The 25,918-nt window shown below is 47.0% G+C and overlaps 1 protein-coding gene across 1 annotated transcript in view; it reads left to right on the top strand.

Annotated features, from left to right (window-relative positions):
* The window catches only part of LOC138350317 (uncharacterized), a 139,802-nt gene that overhangs the window by 50,397 nt on the left and 63,487 nt on the right, over positions 1-25,918 (top strand). Inside the window, exon 3 of the mRNA XM_069300938.1 lies at positions 7,284-7,424. Coding sequence (XP_069157039.1) covers positions 7,284-7,424 — 141 coding nt within the window. The remainder of the gene's footprint in view (positions 1-7,283; positions 7,425-25,918) is intronic.

The following is a 25,918-nucleotide window of genomic DNA, read 5'->3' as shown; positions in this document are numbered from 1 at the left end:
TGGTTGGTGAGCGACACTACCTGGTTGGTGAGAGACACTACCTGGTTGGTGAGAGACACTACCAGGTTGGTGAGAGACACTACCTGGTTGGTGAGCGACACTACCTGGTTGGTGAGCGACACTACCTGGTTGGTGAGAGACACTACCTGGTTGGTGAGAGACACTACCAGGTTGGTGAGAGACACTACCTGGTTGGTGAGAGACACTACCTGGTTGGTGAGAGACACTACCAGGTTGGTGAGAGACACTACCTGGTTGGTGAGAGACACTACCTGGTTGGTGAGAGACAATACCAGGTTGGTGAGAGACACTACCAGCTTGGTGAGAGACACTACCAGGTTGGTGAGAGACACTGCCTGGTTGGTGATAGACACTACCTGGTTGGTGAGAGACAGTACCAGGTTGGTGAGAGACACTACCTTGTTGGTGAGAGACACTACCAGGTTGGTGAGAGACACTACCAGCTTGGTGAGAGACACTACCAGGTTGGTGAGAGACACTGCCTGGTTGGTGATAGACACTACCTGGTTGGTGAGAGACAGTACCAGGTTGGTGAGAGACACTACCTTGTTGGTGAGAGACACTACCAGGTTGGTGAGAGACACTACCTGGTTGGTGAGAGACACTACCAGGTCGGTGAGAGACACTATCAGGTTGGTGAGAGACACTACCAAGTTGGTGAGAGACACTACTTGGTTGGTGAGAGAAAGTACCTGGTTGGTGAGAGACACTACCAGGTTGGTGAGAGACACTACCAGGTTGGTGAGAGACAGTACCAGGTTGGTGAGAGACACTACCTGGTTGGTAAGAGACTACCTGGTAGGTGAGAGACACTACCAGGTTGGTAAGAGACTACCTGGTTGGTGAGAGACACTACCTGGTTGGTGAGAGACTACCTGGTTGGTAAGAGACACTACCAGGTTTGTGAGAGACAGTACCTGGTTGGTGAGAGACACTACCAGGTTGGTGAGAGACACTACCAGGTTGGTGAGAGACAGTACCAGGTTGGTGAGAGACACTACCTGGTTGGTAAGAGACTACCTGGTTGGTGAGAGACACTACCAGGTTAGTAAGAGACTACCTGGTTGGTGAGAGACACTACCAGGTTGGTGAGAAACAGTACCAGGTTACCTTACCTTGAGGTTACCTTGAGGTGCTTCCGGGGCTTAGCGTCCCCGCGGCCCGTTCGTCGACCAGGCCTCCTGGTTGCCGGACTGATCAACCAGGCTGTTGGACGCGGCTGCTACCTGACGTATGAGTCACAGCCTGGTTGATCAGGTATCCTTTGGAGGTGCTTATCCAGTTCTCTCTTGAACACTGTGAGGGGTCGGCCAGTTATGCCCCTTATGTGTAGTGGAAGCGTGTTGAACAGTCTCGGACCTCTGATGTTGATAGAGTTCTCTCTCAGAGTACCTGTTGCACCTCTGTTTTTCAACGGGGGTATTCTGCACATCCTGCCATGTCTTCTGGTCTCATGTGATGTTATTTCTGTGTGCAGGTTTGGGACCAGCCTCTCTAATATTTTCCACGTATAAATTATTATGTACCTCCCAGCCCCTCTAATATTTTCCACGTGTAAATTATTATGTACCTCTCCCGCCTGCGCTCAAGGGAGTACAGTTTTAGGCTCTTTAGTCGGTCCCAATAGTTTAGATGTTTTACGGAGTGGATTCTAGCAGTAAAGGATCTCTGCACGCTCTCCAGGTCAGCAATTTCTCCAGCTTTGAAAGGTGCTGTCATTGTGCAGCAGTACTCCACTCTAGAGAGCACAAGCGTTTTGAAAAGTATCATCATCGGTATAGCATCTCTAGTGTGGAAAGTTCTTGTTATCCAACCTGTCATTTTTCTTCCAGTTGTGACGGCTACTTTATTGTGTTCTTTAAAGAAAAGGTCTTTCGACATGAGTACATCCAGATCCTTTACATTGCCTTTTCGTTCTATGTTATGCTTTGCCTGAGTTTTGTACGTGGTTTCCGTTTTTATATTTTCATTTTTTCCATAGCGCATGAGCTGGAACTTATCTTCGTTAAACTCCATATTATTTTCTGTAGCCCATAGAAAGACCTGATCTACATCTGACTGGAGGTTCGCCGTGTCCTCTATGTTGCCTACTCTCATGAAGATCCTAGTGTCATCTGCAAAGGATGATACAGTGCTATAGGTTGTGTTCTTGTCTATGTCCGAAATGAGGATGAGAAAAAGTACTGGAGCAAGCACAGTACCCTGGGGGACTGAGCTCTTCACGGTTGATGGGCTGGATTTTTATTTTGTTGACTATTACACATTGGGTTCTGTTGGTCAGGAAATTGTAGATCCATCTGCCTATTTTTCCGGTAATTCCTTTTGAACGCATTTTATGTGCAATAACACCATGGTCACATTTATCAAAAGCTTTTGCGAAATCTGTGTAAATTACATCCGCGTTTTGTTTGTCTTCCATAGCATCTAATGCCATATCATAGTGGTCCAGCAACTGCGACAGGCAAGAGCGCCCTGTTCTGAAACCATGTTGTCTGGGGTTATGGAGTTGCTGTGATTCCATGTATTTTGTGATTTTACTTCTTAGCACTCTCTCAAAAATTTTTATGATGTGCGATGTTAGTGCTATCGGTCTGTAATTTTTTGCCTCTGCCTTATTTCCTCCTTTATGAAGTGGTGCTATCTCTGCTGTTTTTAGTATATCAGGAATAACGCCAGTATCTAGGCTTTGTCTCCACAGAATGTGGAGGGCCTGCGATAGTGTTTTTTTACAGTTCTTTATGAATATGAAGTTCCAAGAATCCGGGCCTGGTGCTAAGTGCATAGGTATACTGTTTATGGCTTCTTCAAAATCCAGTGGGGATAGGGTGACGTCTGATATATGATTTGATGTTGGTATCGTGTCCATGAAAAATTCATTTGGGTTATCAATCTTTAGTGTGTTTTTTGGCTCGCTGAAAAAAAAGAGTCGTACTGCGTCCTCAGTAGCTCGCTCATTTCTTTGTTGTCATCGGTAAAAGTTCCATCTCCCTTTCGCAGGGGCCCGATACTAGATGTGGTTTTTGATCTTGATTTTGCACAGGAGAAAAAATATTTCGGATTTCTTTCTATTTCACTGATGGCCTTTTGCTCTCTTTGCCTCTCCTGGGTTTTGTATGATTCTTGTAGCTTCCGTTCAATTGTTTCTATTTCTCTACCTAACCTTCTTCGCCGTTCTTGAGATAGGGTGCGACTCTCAAGTTGTTCCGTGATTCGTTTTCTTCGCCTATATAAGGAACGACGTTCCCGTTCCAATCTGCATCTCTTCCTCTTTTTTCTTAGAGGTATGCGGTTTGAACATATTTCTAGTGCTACTGAGCTTATTTTTTCCAGGTTCAGGTTTGCATTTCAGGACTTCAGGACTAGTCATGAAGTCCTGATGTCAGGACTTCATGACTAAACCATGAAGTCCTGGTTTATTTGCTCCCAGTTTATCTGTTTATTATTGAAGTTGAATTTGCTGAAATCTCCTCCACCGGGAATCTGGACTGGTTTTGAAGGTCCACTCCCCATGGTTGTCATAACTTCAATTAAGTTGTGATCTGAGTAACAGGTATTTGTAATCATTATGTTCCTGATCAATTCATCATTGTTAGTGAAAATGAGGTCCAGCGTGTTCTTCCTAGTTGGTTCTACTATTTGCTGGTTTAAGGCAAACCTGTCGCACATCCGTAGCAGGTCATTTGCATGTGCCTGTTCATTTAGGCTACTTCCTGGTATTCTTTCTGATATTACTGTATTAGCCAGGTGCTTCATTTCAGGTGCCGTAGGTTGAAGTCCCCAAGCAGGATGATGTTCGGAGCTGGATTTGTGAGGTTTTCTAAGCAGTGTTCTATTTTCATTAGTTGGTCTTTAAACTGCTGAGGGTTTGCCTCCGGTGACTTATATACAAGGACAATAACTACATTTAAAATCTCTATTTTGATTATCAGCACTTCCACCATATCATTTGAGGTGTTTAGCACCTCAGTACAGATGAGTGTGTCTTTGATGTAGAGGCTGACCCCACGCCGGCGTTTCCTATCACATCTGAAAAGATTGTACTCTGAGATCCATATTTCACCATCATGGTAGTCCTTTGTGTGGGTTTCTGTTAGGGCTGCAAACACTGCATTTGCCGCTGCAAATGCAAATTTGCATTTGCCCATTTGCATTTGGTTAGTGAGAGATACTACCTGATTAGTGAGAGACACTACCTGGTTGGTGAGAGACACTACCTGGTTGGTGAGAGACACTACCTGGTAGGTGAGAGACACTACCTGGTAGGTGAGAGACACTACCAGGTTGGTGAGTGGCACTACCTTGTTGGTGAGAAACACTACCTGGTTAGTGAGAGACACTACCTGGTTGGTGAGAGACACTACCAGGTTGGTGAGAGACACTACCTGGTTGGTGAGAGATACTACCTGGTAGGTGAGAGACACTACCAGGTTGGTGAGAGACACTACCTGGTTGGTGAGAGACACTACCTGTTTGGTGAGAGACACTACCAGGTTGGTGAGAGACACTACCTGGTTGGTGAGAGACACTACCTGGTTGGTGAGAGACACTACCTGGTTGGTGAGAGACACTACCTGGTAGGTGAGAGACACTACCAGGTTGGTGAGAGACACTACCTGGTCGGTGAGAGACACTACCTGGTTAGTGAGAGACACTACCTGGTTGGTGAGAGACACTACCTGGTTGGTGAGAGACACTACCTGGTTAGTGAGAGACACTACCTGGTTATCTTGGTTATCTTGAGGTGATTTCGGGGCTTTAGTGTCCTCGCGGCCCGGTCCTCGACCAGGCCTCCACCCCCAGGAAGCCAGCTGACTAACTCCCAGGTACCTATTTACTGCTAGGTAACAGGGGCATTCAGGGTGAAAGAAACTTTTGCCCATTTGTTTCTGCCTCGTGCGGGAATCGAACCCGCGGCACAGAATTACGAATCCTGCGCGCTATCCACCAGGCTACGAGGCCCCCACTACCTGGGGGTAGTGGGGGCTAGAGACACTACCTGGTTGGTGAGAGACACTACCTGGTTGGTGAGAGACACTACCTGGTTGGTGAGAGACACTACCTGGTTGGTGAGAGACACTACCAGGTTGGTGAGAGACACTACCTGGTTGGTGAGAGACACTACCTGGTTGGTGAGAGACACTACCTGGTTGGTGAGAGACAATACCAGGTTGGTGAGAGACACTACCTGGTTGGTGAGAGACACTACCAGGTTGGTGAGAGACACTACCAGGTTGGTGAGAGACACTACCAGGTTGGTGAGAGACACTACCTGGTTGGTGAGAGACACTACCTGGTTGGTGAGAGACACTACCTGGTTGGTGAGAGACACTACCTGGTTGGTGAGAGACACTACCTGGTTGGTGAGAGACACTACCAGGTTGGTGAGAGACACTACCTGGTTGGTGAGAGACACTACCTGGTTGGTGAGAGACACTACCTGGTTGGTGAGAGACAATACCAGGTTGGTGAGAGACACTACCTGGTTGGTGAGAGACACTACCTGGTTGGTGAGAGACACTACCAGGTTGGTGAGAGACACTACCAGGTTGGTGAGAGACACTACCAGGTTGGTGAGAGACACTACCTGGTTGGTGAGAGACACTACCTGGTTGGTGAGAGACACTACCAGGTTGGTGAGAGACACTACCTGGTTGGTGAGAGACACTACCTGGTTGGTGAGAGACACTACCTGGTTGGTGAGAGACAATACCAGGTTGGTGAGAGACACTACCTGGTTGGTGAGAGACACTACCACGTTGGTGAGAGACACTACCAGGTTGGTGAGAGACACTACCAGGTTGGTGAGAGACACTATCTGGTTGGTGAGAGACACTACCTGGTTGGTGAGAGACAATACCAGGTTGGTGAGAGACACTACCTGGTTGGTGAGAGACACTACCAGGTTGGTGAGAGACAATACCAGGTTGGTGAGAGACACTACCTGGTTGGTGAGAGACACTACCTGGTTGGTGAGAGACAATACCAGGTTGGTGAGAGACACTACCTGGTTGGTGAGAGACACTACCTGGTTGGTGAGAGACACTACCTGGTTGGTGAGAGACACTACCTGGTTGGTGAGAGACACTACCTGGTTGGTGAGAGACACTACCTGGTTGGTGAGAGACACTACCTGGTTGGTGAGAGACACTACCTAGTTGGTGAGAGACACTACCTGGTTGGTGAGAGACACTACCTGGTTGGTGAGAGACACTACCTGGTTGGTGAGAGACACTACCTCCACTCTGTGCTCCACTCGACACTTATTTAGATATGTTCAAATAATTTTTCCTTGTATATATATTGTTCAGGTACTCCCCCAGTTCTAGAGAGTAATCACTGGTGATAAAGATAGTTGGATAAGGTGTCCTAAGCTGAATAATTGTTTGCAAGGCACCATCACACGTTTCACTGTTTTGTAAACACACGCGTTCTGTCTCAGGGGCGTGGTGGGCACCTTATTCCCGAGATGGCTCCTCCCTCTCCCTTTAGAGGGGTAGCTTTCAATGAATATTGATTGATTATTTTTACTGTCTATACATATGATTGAGATAAGATGTGATTATAATATAATTAGATATAGGGTTTAAAGATTATAAGTAGAACTTTCTAGCACTATCGATTCTTATTAAGGATTTGATTGAATCTCTACCGGAAACCGATTTAATTGTTCCAATAGTATTTTTTAATTAAGAATTCTTTCTAGAAGCTTCTGGATCCTTGAGAAATCCTGCACAAAGTTACGTAGGCAACCAAGGGCCAGATGTATAATGAATCTGTAGTGATTCTGGTATGAATTTGATATGACTTTGTTATGATTTAGATATAATATAAAAATAATACATTTCTTAGATAATAATATAGATATTGTGGGTAAAAATTTCCCACATCCCTGATCCCTTCCCAGTGCTATATAGTCGTAATGACTTGGCACTTTCCGCTGATAATTAAACAAAAAATTTTCCAGTGGAATTCGTCGAAGGTAGTTTTCGTAATCTATCAGACAATCTGGCGGTATTTAGTCTTTGTCTGATACTGTTTTCCTTGTCTTACATGTTGAAGCTGGTGTCGAGGATAAGTCAAACATTAGCAGCACTAATCAACACTACACTAAGGAAGACTGTGATGCACATCTCTACTTAGCAATCTAGCAGGACAATATTGGCTCACTTTAGTTTTAATCTGGAATATTCAATCCCGAGTGACGAGGTGTGCAACATGCACTCGAGCTGGTTACTTACAGAGTGGTTGTTTCACCTCCACAGTCCGCCGTCGCCACACACCAGCCTGCGGCCCTTCTTGCTCAGTCTCGACCACACACTCAACTTGGCTCTCATTGGTTCTCTACCTCATCAGGCAGTTCGCCAAGTTCGCATTCATTGGCTGCTGTACTTGGTACAAGGCAGGTGAGGTCCCATCTTCTTTGTCCTCAGTAGAAACATTAACAATTGCATTGTTACTCCAAATATCTCCCTTACGTAGATATTAATTTTGATTGAATATTTGATTCATACACTAAACAAAATCAATATCGATGAATCTTAAGAGTGTTGCTAAGTCTCATAATAATATGTTATAGATAAAGCAATAACCACCAATAAAACATAATTTTAAATATTTAACCAAATGTAAATAATTGAAGAACAAAATTTGTTCATCATGATTCCAATATTATGTTACATATAGAATGTTATGATAAAATGATGGAAGGGAAACAGTCCCTCTTAACAATATTGAGACTTTTCATGGTAAACGACCAGTAATATTGATCAAAACATGCAGCTGTAAGCCTTGTTGATTAAGACAACAACTTACACTATATTTATACACATGAGTCAGACAGAGCCTCATTTTCCAGTTTGTTAAATCTGAGCAACATTCGTCTATTTCTCTTTAAAAGTTTACCTTAAGTATATGAACTTTTCATTTCCAACTGAACCTGAAGCCAATTTTTTTTTTTTTATGTTTGCATGCAAGCATGCAAGTTAAATACAATAAATACAATAAAACAACATTTTAAACATAACAAAACAAAACAAAAAAACACCGGCCAGAAGGACCGACAGCACAGTACAGCAAATTAGCAAAACTGGAGAAATGGAACACTATATGTATGAGAAAAGCACATCAAGACACAAAACATAAAACAAAATCAAACAAGCAAGCAATGCAAGCAAAACAAGAAAACATAGTAACACATAAAACAAAACAAACAGAAGCGCAGGTCTGAAGGACCAACAACAAAGCACATCAGTAGGTACAACATGAAATATAACAAGAAAATCTCAATATACAACAAGCCATAACAAAAAAAAAAAATTACAAGTAAAGCATGAATAGAACACACAGGGCAAAGTAACAACACAAAAATAAATACATGAATAAGAACACTCACACCAAACCACCTGCCTCGCCACAAACAAAGGGAGAGGCACAGGCACAGACTACAAGAGGGCAAACAAACAGCAAAAAGGGCACACAGTATTACAGTAATCACTGAAACAGGAAATCAGCTGACATACTTGCCCGGAAACATGACCCGTGGGAACCGTACATTGAACGCCTCCCAGCGCAACCACCCCTAAGGGTCTTGTACATCCACCGGGGACGCCATTTCATCTGAAACCCTGGCAACAAACACCCGCAAACAGGGGACCCAGATGGTATCACTTCTGAGGCGAGTGAACGCCACTCTCCCCCACACCAATGGAATCCCTCCACCATGAAAGTCCCCCGGCTCCTCGTATAACGGTAATGCAGCAATCTCCAACCAGTGACTCGGCGGCATCACAGACGCCGACAACACGTCCTCCAGGCCCCCAACACACAACCTCACAGGAGGTATCCGGACAGAGGGCACCACCACAGGGGCACCAGCGTCAACGGGCACACCACCCTGGCAGCGGAAGCCACCACCCCTCAGTGCGGAGAGTCCCCTGGTGGAGAAGGAACAGAAGGCACACCCGAGACATGGGCACGATCACCAGCAGGCACATGGACCTCCACCATCACTAACCGCGGAGAAATCGACGCATCCGTATCCACACCGTCAACACCCGCAGACCCACAGTCACTGAATTCCCCAACATCGGGCCAGGCAGACGACAAACACCGGGAACGTTCGGGCTCTAGCCGGAGATCGTCAGAGCCGGAAGCGGACCCAGAAACACGGGTACCACTAGCCGGACGAACCGACGCCCGAAGCAGAACGGCAGCAGCCTCTACCACAGGGGAAACCGGGCCACACACAGCAGAAGGCTCCGCAGTCACCCCAGCACCCAGCTCAACTGAGACCCGAGGCGAGGACACAGGGCCAGGCGTAGCAGCCGAAGACGAGGAAGAAGACGGCGACGCCTCACAGTGAACACCAGAAAGGCCCATGGGAGCAGCGGGGACATCGACAGGAGCTGGTAGATCAACCGACGGCACTGCAAAACCCGGAGGAGGGACTGCAACAACCGAAGGAACGTCGGGCGACGCAGGAGGAGCCGCATCAGCAAACCGGACGGCCACTCCCTCATCCCCGGAGTCCTCCTCCAGAGGGAGCGGCGGGAAATCCTCTTCACGGAATAAGTTGACGGAAGCAACCGGATCCGCAGTGCCCCCAACATGCCACACCAGAAACAAATACGGGGTTGCCGGGCATAATACACCCGCACGTAGTACTCTAAGAGCCGGACAGAGGAAGGAATGTCTGACCTCAGGCGCGTCCCGAGGGTACGAATGTTAGTCATCACACCCGTATATTTCCCAGAAGAGAGCGAGTGCATCCGCACACTGACGACAGAGCCAAACCTCTAGAAGAAACGCCAGAGGAGGGTCTCAGGAAACTCCATGGGGGTTCCATGGACACTCACTTACGTCACAGCACAGCTTCGATCTGAAATGGCCACCGACCTGTTGCCATCCTGCAGCTGCAAGGTACGCCCCTCGTACCATTGGAGAAAGTCATGGTACGTCGCCTCACCCACAAACTTGATGACCACACGGCGAGCAGTCACCAGCTCCACACCGTAGACGTCCACGACCAAGATATGGAGCAGGTCACACATGACCAACTCCACGAAAGGGTATCCTGCACGGCCAGTAAACTCCAAACCCACGGAGTTAACCCGCACAACAGGGGGAAGATGGCCGCCCATCACAAAAGTGCCACATCCACACTATCAGGAACAGTAGGGAGGGTAGAGACCCCCACACCCCCAGCCGACGAAAACAGCAAACACCCCAAACTGCCGGAGAGGTCAGGCGACACATCCTCACCTCTCGACAGCCAGAGCGCAACTCCTTCACCTGAAGCCAAATTAAATTTTGCAAAATATTGGAAATGTATCGAGCAGATGCTGTAAAAAAAGGTTAAATAATCTACTTTACTTATTTATACAGCTTGTGGTGAGTGTGTCACCAGTGTGGAGGTGTGTGTGTCACCAGTAATTACCTAAGTGTAGTTACAGGATGATAGCTACGCTCGTGGTGTCCCGTCTTCCCAGCACTCTTTGTCATATAACACTTTGAAACTACTGACAGTCTTGGCCTCCACCATCTTCTCACCTAACTTGTTCCAACCGTCTACAACCGTCCACCAGTGTGTAGATGTGTGTGTTCCTAGTGTGGAGGTGTATCACCAGTGTGGTGGCGTGTGTGTCACCAGTGTGGAGGTGTGTGTGTCACCAGTGGGGAGGTGTATCACCAGTGTGGAGGTGTGTGTGTCACCAGTGTGAAGGTGTGTGTGTCACCAGTGTGGAGGTGTGTGTGTCACCAGTGTGGAGGTGTGTCACCAGCGTGGTGGTGTGTGTGTCACCAGTGTGGAGGTGTGTCACCAGTGTGGAGGTGTGTGTGTCACCAGTGTGAAGGTGTGTGTGTCACCAGTGTGGAGGTGTGTGTGTCACCAGTGTGGAGGTGTGTGTGTCACCAGTACTCACCTAGTTGTACTCACCTAGTTGTGTTTGCGGGGGTTGAGCTCTGGCTCTTTGGTCCCGCCTCTCAACCGTCAATCAACAGGTGTACAGATTCCTGAGCCTATCGGGCTCTGTCATATCTACACTTGAAACTGTGTATGGAGTGAGCCTCCACCACATCACCCCCTAATGCATTCCATTTGTCAACCACTCTGACACTAAAAAAGTTCTTTCTAATATCTCTGTGGCTCATTTGGGCACTCAGTTTCCACCTGTGTCCCCTTGTGCGTGTTCCCCTTGTGTTAAATAGACTGTCTTTATCTACCCTATCAATCCCCTTCAGAATCTTGAATGTGGTGATCATGTCCCCCCTAACTCTTCTGTCTTCCAGCGAAGTGAGGTTTAATTCCCGTAGTCTCTCCTCGTAGCTCATACCTCTCAGCTCGGGTACTAGTCTGGTGGCAAACCTTTGAACCTTTTCCAGTTTAGTCTTATCCTTGACTAGATATGGACTCCATGCTGGGGCTGCATACTCCAGGATTGGCCTGACATATGTGGTATACAAAGTTCTGAATGATTCTTTACACAAGTTTCTGAATGCCGTTGGTATGTTGGCCAGCCTGGCATATGCCGCTGATGTTATCCGCTTGATATGTGCTGCAGGAGACAGGTCTGGCGTGATATCAACCCCCAAGTCTTTTTCCTTCTCTGACTCCTGAAGAATTTCCTCTCCCAGATGATACCTTGTATCTGGCCTCCTGCTCCCTACACCTATCTTCATTACATTACATTTGGTTGGGTTAAACTCTAACAACCATTTGTTCGACCATTCCTTCAGCTTGTCTAGGTCTTCTTGAAGCCTCAAACAGTCCTCTTCTGTTTTAATCCTTCTCATAATTTTAGCATCGTCCGCAAACATTGAGAGAAATGAATCGATACCCTCCGGGAGATCATTTACATATATCAGAAACAAGATAGGACCGAGTACAGAGCCCTGTGGGACTCCACTGGTGACTTCACGCCAATCGGAGGTCTCACCCCTCACCGTAACTCTCTGCTTCCTATTGCTTAGATACTCCCTTATCCACTGGAGCACCTTACCAGCTACACCTGCCTGTCTCTCCAGCTTATGTACCAGCCTCTTATGCGGTACTGTGTCAAAGGCTTTCCGACAATCCAAGAAAATGCAGTCCGCCCAGCCCTCTCTTTCTTGCTTAATCTGTGTCACCTGATCGTAGAATTCTATCAAGCCTGTAAGGCAAGATTTACCCTCCCTGAATCCATGTTGGCGATTTGTCACGAAGTCCCTTCTCTCCAGATGTGTTACCAGGTTTTTTCTCACGATCTTCTCCATCACCTTGCATGGTATACAAGTCAAGGACACTGGCCTGTAGTTCAGTGCCTATTGTCTGTCGCCCTTTTTGTATATTGGGACCACATTCGCCGTCTTCCATATTTCTGGTAGGTCTCCCATCTCTAGTGATTTACTATACACTATGGAGAGTGGCAAGCAAAGTGCCTCTGCACACTCTTTCAGTACCCATGGTGAGATCCCATCTGGACCAACCGCCTTTCTAACATCCAGATCCAGCAGGTGTCTCTTGACCTCCTCTCTCGTAATTTCGAACTCCTCCAAGGCCGCCTGGTTTACCTCCCTTTCTCCTAGCACAGTGACCTCACCCTGTTCTATTGTGAAGACCTCCTGGAACCTCTTGTTGAGTTCCTCACACACCTCTCTGTCATTCTCTGTATACCTGTCCTCGCCTGTTCTAAGTTTCAATACCTGTTCTTTCACTGTTGTTTTCCTTCTGATGTGACTGTGGAGTAGCTTTGGTTCGGTCTTGGCTTTGTTTGCTATATCATTTTCAAAATTTTTCTCTGCTTCTCTTCTCACCCTGACGTACTCATTCCTGGTTCTCTGGTATCTCTCCCTGCTTTCTGGTGTTCTGTTATTCCGGAAGTTCCTCCACGCCTTTTTGTTCAGTTTCTTCGCTTCCATACATGCCCTATTATACCATGGATTCTTCTGTTGCTTCTCGGATTTTTCCCTTTGGGCCGGGATGAACCTGTTTACTGCCTCCTGACACTTTTGGGTAACATAGTCCATCATACCCTGTACAGACTTGTCTCTGAGGTCTGTGTCCCAAGGTATTTCACTTAGGAAACTTCCCATCTGTTCATAATTCCCCTTTCGGTATGCCAGCCTTTTGATTCCTAGTTCTTTTTGGGGGGAGATAAGTCCTAGCTCTACCAGGTACTCAAAGTTCAATACACTGTGGTCACTCATTCCCAAGGGCGCTTCCATCTTAACTTCCCTTATATCCCATTCATTTAGGGTAAATATCAAATCAAGCATTGCTGGTTCATCTTCTCCTCTCATTCTTGTTGGCTCTTTGGTATGCTGGCTTAGAAAGTTTCTTGTTGCCACATCCAGCAGCTTAGCTCTCCATGTTTCTGGTCCTCCATGCGGGTCTCTGTTCTTCCAATCTATCTTCCCATGGTTGAAGTCTCCCATAATTAGTAGTCCAGATCCATTCCTGCTAGCAACAGAAGCTGCTCTTTCTATTATGTTAATGGTGGCCATGTTGTTTCTATCATATTCCTGTCTAGGTCTTCTGTCATTTGGTGGTGGATTATATATGACTGCGACTATAATTTTTTTCCCTCCATTTGTTACAGTACCTGCTATGTAGTCACTGAAACCTTCACAGCCCTGAATATCCATCTCCTCAAAATCCCAGCCTTTTCTTACCAGCAGAGCTACACCACCCCCACCTCTTCCTTCCCTCTCTTTCCGCATAACATAATAGTCCTGTGGGAACACTGCATTTGTTATTGTTTTCGTGATCTTTGTTTCTGTGAGGGCTATTATGTCTGGGGTTTCCTCTAGTACCAGTTCTCCAAGCTCATTTGCTTTATTTGTAATTCCATCTATGTTAGTGTACATCGCTTTGAGGCTCACTTTCTTCTGTCCCTTCTCAAATCGCCTCCTTGGTGAGTGTTCTGCTGGTGGGGGAGGCTGTTCCATGGGTGTGAGGACCTGTGAGGTGGGTAACAGGATCTCAGAGGATACTGGAATGAGGGGCGGGGGATCCAGTGAAGGGGGAGGGACAGGGAGGGTATGGGGTGAAAGGGGAGGGAGGACGGGAAGGAAAGGGGGGAGGGAGGACTCGGGAGGAGGGGAGGGGTAGAAGGGTGGGGATTGGGTTTGGGGGGAGGGAGATTTGGCTGAACTTTTGAGTGGGGGCAGGGAGGGTTTGGGGTAGGGGGGTTTTCTATGCAGAGGAGGGAGGCGGGGTTATCCTCCCTTCTGGTGTTACTGGGTAGCTGGTTGTGGGTTCCCCCCTCGCCTCTGGGGGTGTTGTGTTGGGAGCTGTGACTTCCTGGTTTTCCCCTCTCGCCCTGCGCCTCTTCCTTCTGTTAATAAACTTGATTATTCATTTATTCGTGTTCAGTGAGTTCCCTTGCTTGTCTTTCATGATTATGCGGATCTTTAGATCCTGGGTTTAGATCCTAGATTAGCACACTCTCCCAGTGTGGAGGTGTGTGTGTTACCAGTGTGGAGGTGTGTGTGTCACCAGTGTGGAGGTGTGTCACCAGTGTGGAGGTGTGTGTGTCACCAGTGTGGAGGTGTGTGTGTCACCAGTGTGGAGGTGTGTCACCAGCGTGGTGGTGTGTGTGTCACCAGTGTGGAGGTGTGTCACCAGCGTGGTGGTGTGTGTGTCACCAGTGTGGAGGTGTGTCACCAGCGTGGTGGTGTGTGTGTCACCAGTGTGGAGGTGTGTCACCAGTGTGGAGGTGTGTGTGTCACCAGTGTGGAGGTGTGTCACCAGCGTGGTGGTGTGTGTGTCACCAGTGTGGAGGTGTGTCACCAGCGTGGTGGTGTGTGTGTCACCAGTGTGGAGGTGTGTCACCAGCGTGGTGGTGTGTGTGTCACCAGTGTGGAGGTGTGTCACCAGTGTGGTGGAGTGTGTGTCACCAGTGTGGAGGTGTGTCACCAGCGTGGTGGTGTGTGTGTCACCAGTGTGGAGGTGTGTCACCAGTGTGGAGGTGTGTGTGTCACCAGTGTGGAGGTGTGTGTGTCACCAGTGGGGAGGTGTATCACCAGTGTGGAGGTGTGTGTGTCACCAGTGTGAAGGTGTGTGTGTCACCAGTGTGGAGGTGTGTGTGTCACCAGTGTGGAGGTGTGTCACCAGCGTGGTGGTGTGTGTGTCACCAGTGTGGAGGTGTGTCACCAGTGTGGAGGTGTGTGTGTCACCAGTGTGAAGGTGTGTGTGTCACCAGTGTGGAGGTGTGTGTGTCACCAGTGTGGAGGTGTGTGTGTCACCAGTACTCACCTAGTTGTACTCACCTAGTTGTGTTTGCGGGGGTTGAGCTCTGGCTCTTTGGTCCCGCCTCTCAACCGTCAATCAACAGGTGTACAGATTCCTGAGCCTATCGGGCTCTGTCATATCTACACTTGAAACTGTGTATGGAGTGAGCCTCCACCACATCACCCCCTAATGCATTCCATTTGTCAACCACTCTGACACTAAAAAAGTTCTTTCTAATATCTCTGTGGCTCATTTGGGCACTCAGTTTCCACCTGTGTCCCCTTGTGCGTGTTCCCCTTGTGTTAAATAGACTGTCTTTATCTACCCTATCAATCCCCTTCAGAATCTTGAATGTGGTGATCATGTCCCCCCTAACTCTTCTGTCTTCCAGCGAAGTGAGGTTTAATTCCCGTAGTCTCTCCTCGTAGCTCATACCTCTCAGCTCGGGTACTAGTCTGGTGGCAAACCTTTGAACCTTTTCCAGTTTAGTCTTATCCTTGACTAGATATGGACTCCATGCTGGGGCTGCATACTCCAGGATTGGCCTGACATATGTGGTATACAAAGTTCTGAATGATTCTTTACACAAGTTTCTGAATGCCGTTGGTATGTTGGCCAGCCTGGCATATGCCGCTGATGTTATCCGCTTGATATGTGCTGCAGGAGACAGGTCTGGCGTGATATCAACCCCCAAGTCTTTTTCCTTCTCTGACTCCTGAAGAATTTCCTCTCCCAGATGATACCTTGTATCTGGCCTCCTGCTCCCTACACCTATCTTCATTACATTACATTTGGTTGGGTTAAACTCTAACAACCATTTGTTCGACCATTCCTTCAGCTTGTCTAGGTCTTCTTGAAGCCTCAAACAGTCCTCTTCTGTTTTAATCCTTCTCATAATTTTAGCATCGTCCGCAAACATTGAGAGAAATGAATCGATACCCTCCGGGAGATCATTTACATATCTCAGAAACAAGATAGGACCGAGTACAGAGCCCTGTGGGACTCCACTGGTGACTTCACGCCAATCGGAGGTCTCACCCCTCACCGTAACTCTCTGCTTCCTATTGCTTAGATACTCCCTTATCCACTGGAGCACCTTACCAGCTACACCTGCCTGTCTCTCCAGCTTATGTACCAGCCTCTTATGCGGTACTGTGTCAAAGGCTTTCCGACAATCCAAGAAAATGCAGTCCGCCCAGCCCTCTCTTTCTTGCTTAATCTGTGGCACCTGATCGTAGAATTCTATCAAGCCTGTAAGGCAAGATTTACCCTCCCTGAATCCATGTTGGCGATTTGTCACGAAGTCCCTTCTCTCCAGATGTGTTACCAGGTTTTTTCTCACGATCTTCTCCATCACCTTGCATGGTATACAAGTCAAGGACACTGGCCTGTAGTTCAGTGCCTATTGTCTGTCGCCCTTTTTGTATATTGGGACCACATTCGCCGTCTTCCATATTTCTGGTAGGTCTCCCGTCTCTAGTGATTTACTATACACTATGGAGAGTGGCAAGCAAAGTGCCTCTGCACACTCTTTCAGTACCCATGGTGAGATCCCATCTGGACCAACCGCCTTTCTAACATCCAGATCCAGCAGGTGTCTCTTGACCTCCTCTCTCGTAATTTCGAACTCCTCCAAGGCCGCCTGGTTTACCTCCCTTTCTCCTAGCACAGTGACCTCACCCTGTTCTATTGTGAAGACCTCCTGGAACCTCTTGTTGAGTTCCTCACACACCTCTCTGTCATTCTCTGTATACCTGTCCTCGCCTGTTCTAAGTTTCAATACCTGTTCTTTCACTGTTGTTTTCCTTCTGATGTGACTGTGGAGTAGCTTTGGTTCGGTCTTGGCTTTGTTTGCTATATCATTTTCAAAATTTTTCTCTGCTTCTCTTCTCACCCTGACGTACTCATTCCTGGTTCTCTGGTATCTCTCCCTGCTTTCTGGTGTTCTGTTATTCCGGAAGTTCCTCCACGCCTTTTTGTTCAGTTTCTTCGCTTCCATACATGCCCTATTATACCATGGATTCTTCTGTTGCTTCTCGGATTTTTCCCTTTGGGCCGGGATGAACCTGTTTACTGCCTCCTGACACTTTTGGGTAACATAGTCCATCATACCCTGTACAGACTTGTCTCTGAGGTCTGTGTCCCAAGGTATTTCACTTAGGAAACTTCTCATCTGTTCATAATTCCCCTTTCGGTATGCCAGCCTTTTGATTCCTAGTTCTTTTTGGGGGGAGATAAGTCCTAGCTCTACCAGGTACTCAAAGTTCAATACACTGTGGTCACTCATTCCCAAGGGCGCTTCCATCTTAACTTCCCTTATATCCCATTCATTTAGGGTAAATATCAAATCAAGCATTGCTGGTTCATCTTCTCCTCTCATTCTTGTTGGCTCTTTGGTATGCTGGCTTAGAAAGTTTCTTGTTGCCACATCCAGCAGCTTAGCTCTCCATGTTTCTGGTCCTCCATGCGGGTCTCTGTTCTTCCAATCTATCTTCCCATGGTTGAAGTCTCCCATAATTAGTAGTCCAGATCCATTCCTGCTAGCAACAGAAGCTGCTCTTTCTATTATGTTAATGGTGGCCATGTTGTTTCTATCATATTCCTGTCTAGGTCTTCTGTCATTTGGTGGTGGATTATATATGACTGCGACTATAATTTTTTTCCCTCCATTTGTTACAGTACCTGCTATGTAGTCACTGAAACCTTCACAGCCCTGAATATCCATCTCCTCAAAATCCCAGCCTTTTCTTACCAGCAGAGCTACACCACCCCCACCTCTTCCTTCCCTCTCTTTCCGCATAACATAATAGTCCTGTGGGAACACTGCATTTGTTATTGTTTTCGTGATCTTTGTTTCTGTGAGGGCTATTATGTCTGGGGTTTCCTCTAGTACCAGTTCTCCAAGCTCATTTGCTTTATTTGTAATTCCATCTATGTTAGTGTACATCGCTTTGAGGCTCACTTTCTTCTGTCCCTTCTCAAATCGCCTCCTTGGTGAGTGTTCTGCTGGTGGGGGAGGCTGTTCCATGGGTGTGAGGACCTGTGAGGTGGGTAACAGGATCTCAGAGGATACTGGAATGAGGGGCGGGGGATCCAGTGAAGGGGGAGGGACAGGGAGGGTATGGGGTGAAAGGGGAGGGAGGACGGGAAGGAAAGGGGGGAGGGAGGACTCGGGAGGAGGGGAGGGGTAGAAGGGTGGGGATTGGGTTTGGGGGGAGGGAGATTTGGCTGAACTTTTGAGTGGGGGCAGGGAGGGTTTGGGGTAGGGGGGTTTTCTATGCAGAGGAGGGAGGCGGGGTTATCCTCCCTTCTGGTGTTACTGGGTAGCTGGTTGTGGGTTCCCCCCTCGCCTCTGGGGGTGTTGTGTTGGGAGCTATGACTTCCTGGTTTTCCCCTCTCGCCCTGCGCCTCTTCCTTCTGTTAATAAACTTGATTATTCATTTATTCGTGTTCAGTGAGTTCCCTTGCTTGTCTTTCATGATTATGCGGATCTTTAGATCCTGGGTTTAGATCCTAGATTAGCACACTCTCCCAGTGTGGAGGTGTGTGTGTTACCAGTGTGGAGGTGTGTGTGTCACCAGTGTGGAGGTGTGTCACCAGTGTGGAGGTGTGTGTGTCACCAGTGTGGAGGTGTGTGTGTCACCAGTGTGGAGGTGTGTCACCAGCGTGGTGGTGTGTGTGTCACCAGTGTGGAGGTGTGTCACCAGCGTGGTGGTGTGTGTGTCACCAGTGTGGAGGTGTGTCACCAGCGTGGTGGTGTGTGTGTCACCAGTGTGGAGGTGTGTCACCAGTGTGGAGGTGTGTGTGTCACCAGTGTGGAGGTGTGTCACCAGCGTGGTGGTGTGTGTGTCACCAGTGTGGAGGTGTGTCACCAGCGTGGTGGTGTGTGTGTCACCAGTGTGGAGGTGTGTCACCAGCGTGGTGGTGTGTGTGTCACCAGTGTGGAGGTGTGTCACCAGTGTGGAGGTGTGTGTGTCACCAGTGTGGTGGAGTGTGTGTCACCAGTGTGGAGGTGTGTCACCAGCGTGGTGGTGTGTGTGTCACCAGTGTGGAGGTGTGTCACCAGTGTGGAGGTGTGTGTGTCACCAGTGTGGAGGTGTGTGTGTCACCAGTGGGGAGGTGTATCACCAGTGTGGAGGTGTGTGTGTCACCAGTGTGAAGGTGTGTGTGTCACCAGTGTGGAGGTGTGTGTGTCACCAGTGTGGAGGTGTGTCACCAGCGTGGTGGTGTGTGTGTCACCAGTGTGGAGGTGTGTCACCAGTGTGGAGGTGTGTGTGTCACCAGTGTGAAGGTGTGTGTGTCACCAGTGTGGAGGTGTGTGTGTCACCAGTGTGGAGGTGTGTGTGTCACCAGTACTCACCTAGTTGTACTCACCTAGTTGTGTTTGCGGGGGTTGAGCTCTGGCTCTTTGGTCCCGCCTCTCAACCGTCAATCAACAGGTGTACAGATTCCTGAGCCTATCGGGCTCTGTCATATCTACACTTGAAACTGTGTATGGAGTGAGCCTCCACCACATCACCCCCTAATGCATTCCATTTGTCAACCACTCTGACACTAAAAAAGTTCTTTCTAATATCTCTGTGGCTCATTTGGGCACTCAGTTTCCACCTGTGTCCCCTTGTGCGTGTTCCCCTTGTGTTAAATAGACTGTCTTTATCTACCCTATCAATCCCCTTCAGAATCTTGAATGTGGTGATCATGTCCCCCCTAACTCTTCTGTCTTCCAGCGAAGTGAGGTTTAATTCCCGTAGTCTCTCCTCGTAGCTCATACCTCTCAGCTCGGGTACTAGTCTGGTGGCAAACCTTTGAACCTTTTCCAGTTTAGTCTTATCCTTGACTAGATATGGACTCCATGCTGGGGCTGCATACTCCAGGATTGGCCTGACATATGTGGTATACAAAGTTCTGAATGATTCTTTACACAAGTTTCTGAATGCCGTTGGTATGTTGGCCAGCCTGGCATATGCCGCTGATGTTATCCGCTTGATATGTGCTGCAGGAGACAGGTCTGGCGTGATATCAACCCCCAAGTCTTTTTCCTTCTCTGACTCCTGAAGAATTTCCTCTCCCAGATGATACCTTGTATCTGGCCTCCTGCTCCCTACACCTATCTTCATTACATTACATTTGGTTGGGTTAAACTCTAACAACCATTTGTTCGACCATTCCTTCAGCTTGTCTAGGTCTTCTTGAAGCCTCAAACAGTCCTCTTCTGTTTTAATCCTTCTCATAATTTTAGCATCGTCCGCAAACATTGAGAGAAATGAATCGATACCCTCCGGGAGATCATTTACATATATCAGAAACAAGATAGGACCGAGTACAGAGCCCTGTGGGACTCCACTGGTGACTTCACGCCAATCGGAGGTCTCACCCCTCACCGTAACTCTCTGCTTCCTATTGCTTAGATACTCCCTTATCCACTGGAGCACCTTACCAGCTACACCTGCCTGTCTCTCCAGCTTATGTACCAGCCTCTTATGCGGTACTGTGTCAAAGGCTTTCCGACAATCCAAGAAAATGCAGTCCGCCCAGCCCTCTCTTTCTTGCTTAATCTGTGGCACCTGATCGTAGAATTCTATCAAGCCTGTAAGGCAAGATTTACCCTCCCTGAATCCATGTTGGCGATTTGTCACGAAGTCCCTTCTCTCCAGATGTGTTACCAGGTTTTTTCTCACGATCTTCTCCATCACCTTGCATGGTATACAAGTCAAGGACACTGGCCTGTAGTTCAGTGCCTATTGTCTGTCGCCCTTTTTGTATATTGGGACCACATTCGCCGTCTTCCATATTTCTGGTAGGTCTCCCGTCTCTAGTGATTTACTATACACTATGGAGAGTGGCAAGCAAAGTGCCTCTGCACACTCTTTCAGTACCCATGGTGAGATCCCATCTGGACCAACCGCCTTTCTAACATCCAGATCCAGCAGGTGTCTCTTGACCTCCTCTCTCGTAATTTCGAACTCCTCCAGGGCCGCCTGGTTTACCTCCCTTTCTCCTAGCACAGTGACCTCACCCTGTTCTATTGTGAAGACCTCCTGGAACCTCTTGTTGAGTTCCTCACACACCTCTCTGTCATTCTCTGTATACCTGTCCTCGCCTGTTCTAAGTTTCAATACCTGTTCTTTCACTGTTGTTTTCCTTCTGATGTGACTGTGGAGTAGCTTTGGTTCGGTCTTGGCTTTGTTTGCTATATCATTTTCAAAATTTTTCTCTGCTTCTCTTCTCACCCTGACGTACTCATTCCTGGTTCTCTGGTATCTCTCCCTGCTTTCTGGTGTTCTGTTATTCCGGAAGTTCCTCCACGCCTTTTTGTTCAGTTTCTTCGCTTCCATACATGCCCTATTATACCATGGATTCTTCTGTTGCTTCTCGGATTTTTCCCTTTGGGCCGGGATGAACCTGTTTACTGCCTCCTGACACTTTTGGGTAACATAGTCCATCATACCCTGTACAGACTTGTCTCTGAGGTCTGTGTCCCAAGGTATTTCACTTAGGAAACTTCTCATCTGTTCATAATTCCCCTTTCGGTATGCCAGCCTTTTGATTCCTAGTTCTTTTTGGGGGGAGATAAGTCCTAGCTCTACCAGGTACTCAAAGTTCAATACACTGTGGTCACTCATTCCCAAGGGCGCTTCCATCTTAACTTCCCTTATATCCCATTCATTTAGGGTAAATATCAAATCAAGCATTGCTGGTTCATCTTCTCCTCTCATTCTTGTTGGCTCTTTGGTATGCTGGCTTAGAAAGTTTCTTGTTGCCACATCCAGCAGCTTAGCTCTCCATGTTTCTGGTCCTCCATGCGGGTCTCTGTTCTTCCAATCTATCTTCCCATGGTTGAAGTCTCCCATAATTAGTAGTCCAGATCCATTCCTGCTAGCAACAGAAGCTGCTCTTTCTATTATGTTAATGGTGGCCATGTTGTTTCTATCATATTCCTGTCTAGGTCTTCTGTCATTTGGTGGTGGATTATATATGACTGCGACTATAATTTTTTTCCCTCCATTTGTTACAGTACCTGCTATGTAGTCACTGAAACCTTCACAGCCCTGAATATCCATCTCCTCAAAATCCCAGCCTTTTCTTACCAGCAGAGCTACACCACCCCCACCTCTTCCTTCCCTCTCTTTCCGCATAACATAATAGTCCTGTGGGAACACTGCATTTGTTATTGTTTTCGTGATCTTTGTTTCTGTGAGGGCTATTATGTCTGGGGTTTCCTCTAGTACCAGTTCTCCAAGCTCATTTGCTTTATTTGTAATTCCATCTATGTTAGTGTACATCGCTTTGAGGCTCACTTTCTTCTGTCCCTTCTCAAATCGCCTCCTTGGTGAGTGTTCTGCTGGTGGGGGAGGCTGTTCCATGGGTGTGAGGACCTGTGAGGTGGGTAACAGGATCTCAGAGGATACTGGAATGAGGGGCGGGGGATCCAGTGAAGGGGGAGGGACAGGGAGGGTATGGGGTGAAAGGGGAGGGAGGACGGGAAGGAAAGGGGGGAGGGAGGACTCGGGAGGAGGGGAGGGGTAGAAGGGTGGGGATTGGGTTTGGGGGGAGGGAGATTTGGCTGAACTTTTGAGTGGGGGCAGGGAGGGTTTGGGGTAGGGGGGTTTTCTATGCAGAGGAGGGAGGCGGGGTTATCCTCCCTTCTGGTGTTACTGGGTAGCTGGTTGTGGGTTCCCCCCTCGCCTCTGGGGGTGTTGTGTTGGGAGCTGTGACTTCCTGGTTTTCCCCTCTCGCCCTGCGCCTCTTCCTTCTGTTAATAAACTTGATTATTCATTTATTCGTGTTCAGTGAGTTCCCTTGCTTGTCTTTCATGATTATGCGGATCTTTAGATCCTGGGTTTAGATCCTAGATTAGCACACTCTCCCAGTGTGGAGGTGTGTGTGTTACCAGTGTGGAGGTGTGTGTGTCACCAGTGTGGAGGTGTGTCACCAGTGTGGAGGTGTGTGTGTCACCAGTGTGGAGGTGTGTGTGTCACCAGTGTGGAGGTGTGTCACTGTGGGAACCGACCTGTGAGATTTATATTTATTTAATTTATATGAATTTATATTTACGTTAATTTATATACTTCGATAGCAATTTGTATAATGATAAGTGGACTGTATTTCTGCAATAATCTCATAATCTCACAAATCGATCCTCTACACATTAGGGGGGGTTTATTAGTTTATATATATATGCAGCCAATCAAACTACAGTATTAACTACATACATTGAAAAGGTTCCTTATCTTATAGTACAGCAGGTTAGTCCACCAGGTATAACTAGGGTGTAGACACCAAATTATCCTCTTTGAGGTAGCTTCCTCACCCAGTAACTGGTGCACAAAGTCTTCCATCCTCGTCTTGACCTGTCAAAAGTGCGCTAGCTGTGAAGCCAGAATCCTATATATGACAAGCTATATCAGAGAAAACACTATACAGTACATGGAACATTGAAGACCTGGCTTAATTACCTTTAGTTTGAGGCTTCCACGTGATCTAACCGGGTCACCCTATATCCTGACATTAATGGCCATAAATGAATGATAAACGGGTTTCGGATAGACACTTAACTTGAATTTGTAGACAGCGTGTTGAAAAATGGTACACCTTTGGTTTCCATAACACTACGTCCAAGTAAATTTAACAGGAGCCGAATTTGCTCCCGTGTGAGCCTCTGGTCTAGTATAAACAACAATGGCTGCCCTCCTTCCTCCACTCTGACGCCTGGCTTACATTGTCCAGATTTCAGAACGTGATAGAAGGGTCACATTTACTCTACTTTAATATTGATAATTAAGTTAATTTATATAAGATGTTTTTATGATGGTAAAGTCCAAAGACTAATGTATTTAAGAATAATTCCCACCATAATAGGTGGTGAATTATAATAGTGTGTGGTGATGATATCCCGTTTTCTTTAGACGGTAATTCCACTACAAGTTACGTTTTCTATGGGTAACTTGTTTATACAATACAGCTATTATCTGTATGATTATTAAATGGTGTCGGATTTTCCGACATAATTCCCCAGGGGGCTGCTCACGGGTCGAAGTCCTATTTAGAACAGACGAACACCGATACTCCTCCTTCAAATTATTAGATTAATTTGATGTTAGTAGTTAGTAATCACACATTTGTGCGTCTGTTCGTACAGGACGGATGTCCCGTACTAGAGTTGCAGGGGTTAGAAGTCTAATGCGATTTCATTTCCCTGTCAACTCTTGAAAGGCTAATATTCAAGCCTTATTACATATTATTTAACCGAGAAGACTGGATGTGATCAAGTACTACAGTCAAGTATGATTCAGGGACTGCAGTGAGATCAGTGACATTAGATATAACTTGAAGTTTCTTCAGGTAACTGGTCACTGATATATAAACACTGAGGCCCATGGAATACATCTTGATTAAATAATAAATGTATCAAATCAGTCATCAGATTTATTGGGGTTTAATTTAGTTAATTGATTAAGAAGATTGAATAGCTCATCATTAAAGTAAAGTATAGTTCTGAGACTGCAGTGGGTTCAGTGACATTGGTCGCAGTGACTTGTAGCTGTTTTAGGCTACTGTTCACTGATTTGCCACTGAGGCCTCATGAACTCATCTCCAGCTTTAAATGATGATACTAACATCAACCTCTGTTACTATAGTCAGCTGTAATCTCCTTAGTATAATGCTACTGGAGAAATATAATCAGCTGACAAATTTAGATTTCTACTGGTATTGTTTATCTGCAGGCATAGGTCTCCTCAGGCTTGATACTGGGCCTGAGAGTAATTTACCTCCTGCAGAGTTTAACATGGTTATACCCTGATATTTAGTAGGGCTACCGATGAATCGATGACAATCGTCTGTCCCAACAAGGAGACCGAAGTCAGTGAGGTGATCAGACTTAATATTATCTGCCAATTTTATTCCTCTATTTCTCAGGAATTTGGCTGTTGCTCTCAGACCTTGAACTTGTAGGTCTACTGGTATTTTGTCCACCACAATGGCTTGTACTCGACAGATGTACCTGCCTAAACGTACTGATGGTTGTACCACCTGGTAGACTTGAGGTCCTGCATCTGTTACAAACCCTGAGATGTTGAATGACATCTGGGCTACAGGCCTTAATTGTAGTTCATCTGCCAACTTTTTAGTGATATATGTTCTCTGGGATCCTTGGTCAAACAACCCACGGGTATGGACCTTGGCCCTCTTATTCAGGATGGTAATTTGGGCAGTAGGCAAAGTCGTATTACCTTTAGACTTTGCCGATTGGACACTCTTTGTTGGTTGCACCTTGCAGTACTGTACTGTGGTGGGAATGCTATCTTCCACCGTGGGTCTTGGAGACGTTGTTTTGGTGTCTCTGCACAATGCTGCATGGTGCTGACCTTTGTTACACCTATTACAGGTGTGTAATTGGGTATCACAGTCGTTGATGTTATGTTTCCTGAGGCACCTCGTGCAATGTTGCAAATCTTTGAGTCGCTCAACACGGGCGTCACTACCAGGAAAATTAGAGCAGTGGTACATTGAATGTTTCTCATTGCAGAACAAACATGTTCCATAGTTTCCAGTACCCTTTGGTGTCACGTTCTTGGGTGACACAGTAACTATAGGCTTGGAGGGTCCCACTGCATATACGCCCACACTGCTACTGTTCCACTTTGGTGTAGAATTATATTGTCTAGATTGATTTGGAGTACCTTTGGT

The sequence above is a fragment of the Procambarus clarkii genome, chromosome 45, assembly GCF_040958095.1.
Source record: "Procambarus clarkii isolate CNS0578487 chromosome 45, FALCON_Pclarkii_2.0, whole genome shotgun sequence".
Lineage (NCBI taxonomy): Eukaryota > Metazoa > Arthropoda > Malacostraca > Decapoda > Cambaridae > Procambarus > Procambarus clarkii.
This window is presented reverse-complemented; position numbering and strand designations above follow the sequence as displayed.